At 56.1% G+C, this 10,848-nt stretch overlaps 1 protein-coding gene across 1 annotated transcript in view; it reads right to left on the bottom strand.

The window, feature by feature from the left end:
- Positions 1-441: 441 nt before the first annotated feature.
- The window catches only part of KDM4B (lysine (K)-specific demethylase 4B), a 114,580-nt gene continuing 104,173 nt past the window's right edge, over positions 442-10,848 (bottom strand). Inside the window, exons 15-22 of the mRNA XM_006868910.1 lie at positions 10,202-10,278; positions 10,058-10,113; positions 9,639-9,747; positions 4,764-4,949; positions 4,517-4,681; positions 4,226-4,345; positions 1,149-1,241; positions 442-633 (exon numbers count right to left, since the gene is read on the bottom strand). Of these exons, the coding sequence (XP_006868972.1) occupies positions 442-633; positions 1,149-1,241; positions 4,226-4,345; positions 4,517-4,681; positions 4,764-4,949; positions 9,639-9,747; positions 10,058-10,113; positions 10,202-10,278 (998 nt within the window). The remainder of the gene's footprint in view (positions 634-1,148; positions 1,242-4,225; positions 4,346-4,516; positions 4,682-4,763; positions 4,950-9,638; positions 9,748-10,057; positions 10,114-10,201; positions 10,279-10,848) is intronic.

The raw sequence follows: 10,848 nt of genomic DNA on the forward strand, positions 1-10,848 counted from the left end.
TGGGGATTTTTTTCCCTTTTCTCCATGTTCCATGTTTCCTCGCCCTTTTTTTTTTCTTTGTTTTTTTAACAATATGTATTTATAGAAAGAACTTCACAAAGGTGATCTATGTACACAGTCACCAATCCGCAGTCGCTCAGTAGGCAACGTGGTAGCACCTTTTCGAGAAGAGCTTTTCGGGGTTCAGGATCTGAGGAGCTGAGGCGGGCGGCGCGGCCCCGGCCGGCCCTGCTCCCTGAGTCCAGCCGCGCTTGCCCCGTCACTGCCGGTCACAGCACAGAGGGTTCCGCGGCAGAGGTGGCCTCTGGGGCCAGGAGGGAGGCAAGGCCCAGGTCCCCAACAGGCAGGCACTGGGCCACCACCTCCTTCCCGGGGGCTGGGCGGCCATGCTGGGCTGAGAGGTTGAGGGTGAGTGGACACCAGCGGGAGCTCTAGAAGGTTCTAGAATGGGGTTCCGGGCCCACCCTGGGCCTGCAGCAGGCTCTCCATGAAGGCCAGGTAGTCCGGGCTCTGAGCCGCGTCCTCCGTGGTGGTGGTGGCGGTGGCGCGTGGGGCCCCAACTCGCGGGCGCTTAGCAGCCTTCACCTCCTCCCCTGAGAAGGCGTTGTCCTGGGGTGCCCCTGTGCTGACCGACTGTGGGGACCAGACAATATGCAGGTTAGCGGGGCCTGGTCCAAGGCCCACACAGTACAGGCAGTTGACTGCTGGGGGGCGGGGAGGGCACAGATAGACGTGCAGGAGGGGGCTCCACACTCCACCACTGGCTCCGCTGGGAGGGATGGACGGATAGACAGGTTGCTTTCTGAAGGACAAGGAGCCAAGGAGCAGAGCAGGCTGAGGGTCTCCCCCTACTCTCCCTTCCGCTGCCCTGCACCACCACTACCCCCACCAGTCTAGGACAAGAGGGAACATGAAGGAGCCAAGGAGAACACGCCCACATCTGCTCCACCGCTCTGTATGAGGAAGAAGGGGTACACCCCCACCCCCGCCCCCTAGCATCCTCAGCGCCTCCTCCTGTGTGGAATGGGGGTGACAGGCAGAGAGGACAGAGTGGCCAAGCTGGAGGAGACTGGGCAGGCGAAGTTAGTTCCGGTGAAATGTAAGCCCCAACATCCGCTTCCATGAGGCCCAGCCCTGTGGCCACTCACCAGCCTCGACCGGACCCTCTTGGGCAGCTCCTCCTCCAGAGTGTAGATGTCACCGCGCTTCACAGTCAACTGGGACCCATCCTCAAACTCCACCTGTGGGAGAGGGAATGTGGGTTATAGAAGGATGCTGCGGCCCCTCAGTCCTCTCCGCCGGGAAAGACCGGCACAGCCGTACTGCCCGAGAAGCCCACCTGGAGCCCTAAGACATCAAGGGCAGCTTGAGATGCTGGGTCTAGCTGTACCTGAAGCCAACCTGAGTCACTGAAGTCATATGCCCAGTTGGGTGAGTGGTGGGGAGGCAGTCCTGAGGCCGAGTGGTGTTCTAGGGGACATGCGTGCTGCTGTCAACAGGCTCAGGGGGAAGGGCTTTCCCACTGCTCTAGGGGCTTTAGCCCAGCCTCTTGGAAGCCCTGGAGAATACTGAGTGAGGGGGGCCACACAAGTCTCCAGGTGGGTTCATGCTACCATCTGGGACCATTGCGCCAGGTCTCTCCTTCCATCTGATCCACAGCAAGGGCAGAGGCTGGAGCCTGCTGCAGTCGGAAGGCCAGAAGCCTGGTCTGCAATTCCCAGCCCAGAAGCAAGGACAGGCGGCTGCCCTTGACTGCCCCAGTGGTAGATGAGGAACCGAGGGCCTGTCCCCAGGAGCTTTTGGGGTTGTGGGTGGCCTGGGGTGCTGGACTGTGCAATGGGGATCATCTGGGCAGAAAAGACCCTTCATCTGTACCCCTTGTTCTCCTCCCCACAGATGGCCAGCCCATCAGGTCCTGACCCAGAAGGTTCCCCTACCGGAGGGCTGAGTCCCAGAGGTGCAGGGTGTGCGTGTGGGGCGGAGCCCACCTCCAGCCAGGGCGCTGTACCCGGCTGGATTTCTCCCCCAGTTCCGGCTGGCGCTACACCCCAGAGAAGCAGGCTCCCAGGAATAGAGTGAGTTCTAGAAACCCAGGAAATAAGCTCAGGTTTCTAGGTCAGAAAGACCAGAGAGATCCGTTCTAGAATCTCCGGAGGAAGAAGCGAAACTTCATGAGGGGTTAGCGGTAACGTCCTGTTCGGTCCCAGTGACTTGCTGAGGGGCTCGGGATCTCTGGTGTTCCATTCAAGGCGAGAGACTGGAGCTGAAAGTTACACTGGTCCCCTCCACAGAATCCCACTGTGAACTTCCAAGGGCTAGGGACTTTATGCTGCATTTTAAACATTTTGCTCTGAGATGACCGGGGGTCTTGCTCGTGCCAGAACTTTCTGGAGAAATGGGGTGAGCATGAGGATCTCATGGCTCTAAAACCCCCCAGGAACTTCAGGAGCGGAGCCTGTCCACGTGGTCCTCTGGGGGTGGGCTCGTGTGTGGTCAGCCGGCCTCCTCCAGAGTATCCTTGGCCAGGTCCCTTGCTGGGCCACATGAGAGTGTGCCACACAGCTCCACAGCTGCCCCCACCAGGCAAGCCTATGGCCTCCTTTGGGACCGTGAGGTACAGAGGCCCCCACCATCTTGCAGGCATCCTGCCGGCGACTACTACAAAGTTCATTTCTAGAAACATGACCAGTTTTCTTGTAGAACTGCCCATGCTGACTCCCTGATGTCCTGTGCCAGGGACGCACCTCTGAGGATACGAAATGGTCTTAACGTTTAAACTGCCCGTGATGGCCTCTGTTAGCTCTGTTTTGTCAGGGGTCTGGTGTCACGAGTGAATTGTCTGACAGGCGGTAACTGGCTGCTTCAATCTGATTCTTTAAGGCATGTACAGCCCCCACCCAAAGGTCCAAGCAGGGTATTTGCTGATTTACCCCGTTTGTATCACTCTCCCGGGTTTCCTGAGGGAGGTGGAGACACTAGCCAGCACTGTCTGACTTCACTTCTCCAAGGAACTCACCACAGGTCCTATGACAAGCCCGGCCATGACATCTCTCATGCGGGTGCTAGGCTCATCCACACCTCACCAGACTGCTTCTCCACGGGAGGGTACTGAGGAGATAGAGGGCTGCCCCACTATGCCATTGGATTCAGGGTCCCTCACGGAAGAGACGAACAATATTCTGGCGCCTGTTTGTAAAGGCGCAGTATCAAGATGGTGCCGTGCGTGAGAACGCTGTGTCGAGCTAGTGTCCTTTCAGAAGGCCTTCCTGTGCCTGATAGACCTGCAGTTCATTCTGCCCCAGAGGGTCTCAGCTGTCATCCCTACGGGAGACATCCCTGGGGCACAATGGCTATGCACTGAGCTGGTAAGTGGAAAGCGGGCGGTTTGAACCACCAGCAGCTCCTCGATGGGGCAGTCCTGCTGTGTCTTCTGGGGTCGGAAGGGGCAGGGTGACAGTGGATCCAGTTCTCAGTCTTCACAGGCCCCTTCTGAGCAACCACCATGAACCTTTCCATTCACAGCAGAACGCTTAACTGCAGCGCCACCAGGGTCCTTACAGCCCTCTAGGAACAGCGCCAGCCCTTCTGGTTGTAATGGAAGCTGTCCGGCTGGGGGCCTCTCCCTGGCCTGCCCCGATCACGTGCCACTGGTCCAGTCCTGGGGGTCAGGCTGCGCCCATGTGGATCCAAAGGCTGAGCAGGATTTTAGGTCTATGAGGGTAGATGGAGCCAACATCTGGCTAGGAGCTCCCCACAGTGAGCAGGAGGGAGAGCCAGAGATGGGCCACACTGGGGACTGTCCCCTTCCCAGAATGGAATTCAGTCACGCCAGGTACAGTGGAGCTCATTCCTACTCATGGGAACCCCCTGGGTCGGAGGAGAACTGGGCTCTACAGGATTTCCATGGGCTCAATTTTATAATGTGGATCACCAGGCCTTTTTTCTGAGGTGCCTCTGGATGAATCTGAACTACAGATGTTTTGCATCACAAACCCCCTGCCCCCTAGGATGTGGCTAACTGTTCTAAAATTCTACATTTAAAAATAATTTCTGCACTGACCAGATGTGATTCCTACATCTGGGAAATTCCCACAACCATCTATACTCTAAGGAAACCCTTCAAACGTAGACCATCATATGACTCTGGTCACCACCCCATCTTCACAGGTATGAAGCCTGTGGAGAAGTCTGCAGGAAGCTCCGGCCACCTGGGCTGTGACCCCACCTGACAGACATGACTGGTCACTGAGGAGATGAACTTGGCCTTGTAGATGTTGCCGTCTGCCCACCGGAGCTCCACAAAGCTGCCCTCGGGCGGGGGTCCCAGGCGGATGCAGTCTCTACTCTGCAGACAGAGGAGCTGGGTGAGGGCTGGATCAGAGCCTCCCCACCCCCTGCCCCAAGTCACCCAGCAGGCGGATGACCCAAGATGGGGAGGCCCTGGGAGGGGGCTCTGCAGAATCCCCCTCTCCTCCTCCACTCTCTGCCCCCCTCCACACCCCCACCCCGAGCTCACGGTGATGCTCTCTGGGTATAGGTTGTCGCTGTAGGATCCATCGTCGAAGTTTACTTCGTAGCAGGTCTGTGTGGCAGCACCAATGACACGGCAGCGGTAGTAAAGCCCGTTCCGGTTCTTGGTGATGACCATCTGACCCAAGTTCACGGCCCGCAGGAAGTGCCCCTGGATGACAGCACAGGGCAGCCTTCAGAGGGGCAGGGCGGGGGCGGAGTGGGGCGTGGCAGGGGGGCGGGCTGGCACTCACCGTGTGGGCGCCCGCCTTGTGCTTGAAGCAGGTGATGGACACAACGTAGGGCCAGTCATCGGGCTCCATGAGGACCCCCGCCGCGTGTGCACACGTCACGTGGAAGGATGTGGAGCAGTGCTCGTAGGAACACTGGATGCAGGCGCCTGACACCCGCTTCATACGCTTCCGGCAGTACACACACTTCTGTTGGGAAAGGCAGTAGGTGGAGACAACAGCCAGAAATGTGGCCCCCAGGGGCTCCAGGCCATCTAGAGGCCTAGACCCTCCAAGACCCCACACCCCCATCCTGGGACAGGCATCCTAGAAGAGCATTGGAGCCCTCCAGCCGTGCCTCCAGCTGCACATGTTGTACCTGGGTCCCCGCCACCCAGAGGCTGGGACCCCAACTCTGGAGTTAGTCCTGACACAGGAAGTCAGCCCACCCCACAGTGTGCTCTGGGAAATGGATGTCACAAAAAGCCATGTCCGTGTGAAATGTCTACAGCAGATAAACGTAGACACAAAGTGGATTTGTGGGAACCCTTGTGGTGCAGTGATTAAAGCGCTCTGCTGCCAACTGAGACCTGGGCAGGAGGAGCCACCAGCTGCTTTCATCCAGATGACAGCCCCTCCAGGGGCTGAGCAGGAAGTCATTCAGTAACAGTGGTTGGTTGTGCAATGGTTAAGGACATGGATGCTAACCGAAAAGCAGACCGTTTGAACTCACCCAGAGTGCAGAGGAAGAAAGGCCTGGTGACCTGCTTAGGCTGGCAATCAACTTGAGGACAATCAACAACAACAGAGGCTGGGCAAGGAGGGGAGTGACTATTGTTGGGCCCGAGGCTTCTTTTTTGGGAGATAAGAATTAGGGGTGAGGGCTCCCGAACTCTGTGAGATTATTAAAAACTCCCTAATAACACACTTTGAAATGGTTAAGATGGTGGTGTTTATGTGATGTCAAATTTATATCAAGAAAGAAAATAAAGCGGTTAGAGCAACCCCCTGAGAGCAGGTGAGGCCCCTGCCTGGGGGGGTGCAGAGAGCTGGGTGCAGGGCAGGGGTCTGAGGAGGCTGCAGGCAGGTCTTACCTTCCCTGCAGGTCTTCCCCCGGGCCCCCCGAGGCTGTCACCCTGAGCATTTAATAAGCAGGGCTGTTATCGCTCCATAAACCGTGTTCAAAAGGCAGATAAGCAGCTTCGCAAAGGGCGCTGTAGGAACCGAGTGCCGGAGGCCGATCGAAGGCAGAGCGAGCTCATTATTAAACTGTCAATACCTAATTCTCCCGCAGCAGGGACGGTGCTGATGTACAACACGCCTGAACAGAGCCAGGCGTTAACCCTCACCAGAGGGGAGCCGATTGAGCCTGGCAAGGCTGAGACAGCGGTAAGCGGCCACCTCCCTCTGAGGGCAAAAGGTGCCTGACACTGGGTAGGGGAAGAGTAACAGGAGTTAGGATCCACAAGGAGGTACTGGAGAAAAGATGGGCAGAGCTTCCAGAAACTTCCAGAGACACTCGGAATCCCAGGAGAAACCTGATGCTCAGGCTTGAGTGGTCATTGCAGCATGATGCCCACATGTGTGTCCAGTATGGTCCATCCTGGGTGCCCACAACGTGCACCAGGTCCTCCCATGTGGCCGATCCGGGAGCTGCCTCCGCTGGGAGATGGGGTCCCCAGCGACATCCACGTAGGGCCCTGGGCTGCAGGGTCTGGGGGGGCCGCAGGGTGACGTCTGCTGCAGAGCTCCTAGGCCTCCATGGCCAGCATGTCCGGGGTCCTTCTGTCACCCTTGAGGGGCCTTGTCTACTTCAGTGCACCGAGATGTCAAGGTCGTTGGAGGGTGGCATCTGTGGAATGCACTCTGGGAGCCAACTGTGACCAGTCTCACTGCACACGCCCATCTGGGTACGTGGCTGCCTCCACCTGCCTGGTAAATAGCTGCAGTGTCCGAGGGTGGCAGGGATGCTGGACCTGCAGGGGTCCCAAGCCACAGAGCAGGGCTGTCAAATGGGAAAGGGGGCCCAGCCGCCCTTCATGCCCCGTGGGGCCAGTGCAGCACCGAGCGGACCTGAGTCCCAACCCAGGAAGCTTCTGGACTGCTCAGCCAGCTGCCAGGACCCAGTCCAGTCTAGCACAGTGGGCAATCCTACCTGCTGTCTAGCTGGTTTGGTTAGGGGTTGACCCCTCCCTGCTCCTGTCTAACCCAGCAGGCCGCTGACCTGACAGGTGACAGGAGTGGTCGTCTCAGGCTGAGGCCCTCTGGCCCCAGGCAGGCAGGAGTTAAGTGCTGCTTACTCGCTGCTCGTGAGTCTCCATTAAGCAGTACAAGTGGGCCTTGTGTAAAAGGAGCTTTAATTCATTGTTACAAGGGCTGGTAATGAAGAGCTGCATGCCGCAGATGTCAGCTGATCCAGAGCGTGCGGGGAGGAGGTTTACCATCACCCTACCGCACTCAAGGCGCCGGGCCCAAGCCACCACCTGCCTGACCATTCGGACCCTGTGCCCCCACATCACGGGTTTCCCCGCTGGCAACTCGAGCCTGGTACAGGTGGCCCTACACCTGTGGGCTCTGAGCTTGGCACCCAGAGCCCCATGCCTGGGCCATACTGGGGAGGGGGCTTGCGTTCTGTGGTGGGGTGGCCCCAGGCTGCCCTGTGTCTCCTGCAGGTCATGGCTGAGGGACCAGGGTGACGAAACTCAGTCCCGAGGCTCTAGAGGCCACACCAACTGGGCCTGCACACACACCAGGTCTGAGCCTCCGCCAGCACCTGCCTTTCGCACCTTCCTGGTGGGAGGCCCAGTTTCAGAGTGGAGCTGCAGGCAGGGGTGAGGGGCTGCCGAGTGTGCCCAGGAAGGGAGCTGCTTCCTCCAAGCCCAGCTCCCCTGCCTACTGGCTCTCAGTGTGGATCAGGTGCAACATTGTGGGCAGGTGGCTGGAACCTCAGCAAAGAGCTGCAGGGACAGTAGACTCCCAAGGCCACCTCAAACGCTCACTGCAGCCGGCAGAGCAGGGACAATGAGGGCAGGGAGGTAGGCACTAGCCCCTGACGTCTGCAGCCGGCATGCAGGGCCCCCAGGAGGCAGGCTGGGTGAGAGCCACCTGCACTGCAGTCTGAGAACCTGAGCCACGCCTGCAGACGTCTACACGCCTCATGCCCCACAGAGCAGCGTGGAGACAAACAAACAAGGGGTCAGCCCTCATACTGAAAAAGGCCAGAACTGGTAAATATTGCCAGCAAATTGTTGCCAAACCTGCTCTGCTCAAAAACTGAAATGCCTGAATTTTACAGTATTAAATGACCAGCAGCTCCACTCACTGGAACGAAAGCTTTATATCATACATGCACACTTCATGCCTTCATGACACCAGCATATTAAGATGTTGCTGTTGAGTCTGACTCATAGCCACCCTGTGCACAACCGAAGCAAACCCTGTCCGATCCTGCACTCTCCTCACACTTGTTACGCCTGAGCCCACTGCTGCTGTCACTCTGCCCGTCCATCTCGCTAGAGGTCTTCCTCTCTACCAAGTATGAAGTTCTTCTCCAGCAACTTGTTCCTCCCAATAACATGGCTGAAGTGTGAGAGTTGAAATCTCCCCATCCTGCTTTCTAAGGAGCACTCTGGCTGCACTTCTTCCAACACAGATTTGTTTGTTCTTCTGGCAGTCCATGATCTTTCTATATTCTTCACTAATACTATAACTCAAAGGCATCAATTCTTCTATAGTCTTCCTTAGTCACTGTGCAACTTTCACATGCATATGAGGTGATTAAATACCATGGCTTGGATCAGGCGCACCTTAGTCCTCAAAGTGACATCTTTGCTCTTGATCACTTTAAAGAGGTCTTGTGCAGCAGATTTGTCTAGTGCAATAGTCGGTTGATTTCCTGATGGCTGTTTCCTTGAGTGCTGATTGTGGAGCCAAGAAAAACAAAGTCTTCGATAACTTCAATCTTTATCTCCATTTATCCTGATGTTATTTATTGGTCCAATGGTGAGGATTTTTGTTTTCTTTACATTGAGGTGGTCTTTACTGAAGGCAGTAGTTTTTGATCTTCATCGGTTAAGTGTTTTAAGTCCTCTTCATTTCCAGAAAACAAGGTTTGTATCATCTGGATATTATAAGTTGTTAATGCCATATTCGTCTTCATATAATCCAGCTTCTTGGATCATTTGCTCAGCATACAAACGGAATCAATTTGGTGAAAGAATACAACCCTGGTGCACACTTTTCCTGATTTTAAACCAGTTGGACTCCCTTGTTCTGTTTGAATATTACACATATTAAGGAATGCTCATAAAGCAGTCCAGCTTCCTATGCAATGGTTTGGAAAGATTCTCTAAGACATATTGTTATGTGACAAAGAGTAAGATACAGGACAGAGGACGCAGTGTGCACGATTTTGGTAAAAGAGATAAAACCATAAATCTGTATCTGTCCTTTAATGTATGTGCCTAAGGAAATCTCTAAGTACACATACAGGGAGGGGGAGGGGCACAGAGGCCTGGGGAGGAGCAGAAATGGAGCAAATGGAAGGTAAAAGGAAGATTTTTAATTGTGTAGTACTTGAATTTTTAAAAAAATCTTTGAACCATGTGAATAAAATAAAAAACTCAACTCAGGAAAAAAAAAAAAAAAAAGAGGGGTCAGAGAAGGACCCGAGAGCCACTGCCCTTAACACACAGGCAGGGGCCCGGCCTGGCTGCTGGGGTGCACAGGGATCTGAGAGCGACCCTTCTGACCGTGCCCCAATATCAATGTTTGTCAAAACTAACATCCGCGCATCTGCTTCCCGCTGAGGCCCTGGTTCTTGGAGGAGCCCAGCTGGTTGCTGAGAGGAAAGCACGCATGGACTGGACAGAAGGAGTGGCTGCGGCCGCGGGGACTCACCAGCTTCCACCGCTGCTCTGGGATGGCGCTGATGTCCACAGGATGGCGCTCCATCACGTTCAGGAACCGGGCCTCAGGGACGGCAATGGCGCAGATCACATGGATCCACCTGGGGGCGGGGAGATATAGGTGCTAGAGGTGTGCCCCTCCTGGACACTCGAGGACCCATCACCCCAGTGCAGCAGGTGTGGTAGTGTGTCCACCCCCACCATCCGATTAAGCAGTGTGGTCCAGGCAGTCACTGTCTTTCATCCCCGGCCACCCTGGGGCAGTCACATGGTGACAGTAGGCAACCACTGATTCTCACCACCCCCACCCCACCCCCCGGGAGACAGGGTGGTTCAGAGTTGGGGCCACACCCCTGGTAAGAAGGGAGCCGGGGTGCTGACCCAGGGCAGGGCCTCCGAAGGCTCACCCACCTCCTGTCAGTGGTCATCTGCAGCGCTCCGCCCCGGAGATTGCAGAGGCAGCACTCCTGTGGGGGACACACACACACCGCGTGAGGGGGGCCCACCCACGTCTGCCCCAGGTCCCCTTCCTCCCCACAGTGGGACAAGAATTACCGCAGTCCAGGCGTGGGCCGTGCACCGGGAGCACGTCCAGCCTTCGTTGACCAGTTCGGGGCGGATGCCATAGCAACCTGAAAGATAGGATGGGGGTCAGAGGAAGGCTCAGGTCAGACTCCGAGGGGTCGGGGAGACCAAGCCTCCAGGCTCTGAGCGGGCAAATGATGTAACACTGGCATGCAGGACCACTCTCCCAAGCGCCAAGCGCCAATCTTCTGGGCAGTTTTCTGAGGAGTATGGCCATACGGCCAAGGAAATAGGGTGATGGGTCATTTTAAGTGTCAGCTTGGCTAGACCATGGTCCTCAGCAGTTTGTAATGACTCTCCTTTTGTGGCTTGCATCCACACACATTAAGTGTCTACCAAAAACTCGCTCTCCTGGTCCTGCAGCTGGCTCGTCATCACCTGACCTCCAGTTCTTAGGATGTGAGCCAGCAGGCAGCCAACCGACCTGCAGATTTTGGGTTTGTCAGCCCTGTAACCACTTGAGTCAGAAGATGCCTCCACCTTGACAAGTGATCCATGGAAAGTGTCTGCTTTCTCAATTGTGTAAGCTGTTTCCTTCAAGTAGATCTACCTATCTACCTACCTACCTATCTCATCTGCTACCTACCTATCTACCTACCTACCTATCTCATCTGCTA

The sequence above is a fragment of the Chrysochloris asiatica genome, unplaced genomic scaffold, assembly GCF_000296735.1.
Source record: "Chrysochloris asiatica unplaced genomic scaffold, ChrAsi1.0 scaffold00125, whole genome shotgun sequence".
Classification (NCBI taxonomy): Eukaryota; Metazoa; Chordata; class Mammalia; order Afrosoricida; family Chrysochloridae; genus Chrysochloris; species Chrysochloris asiatica.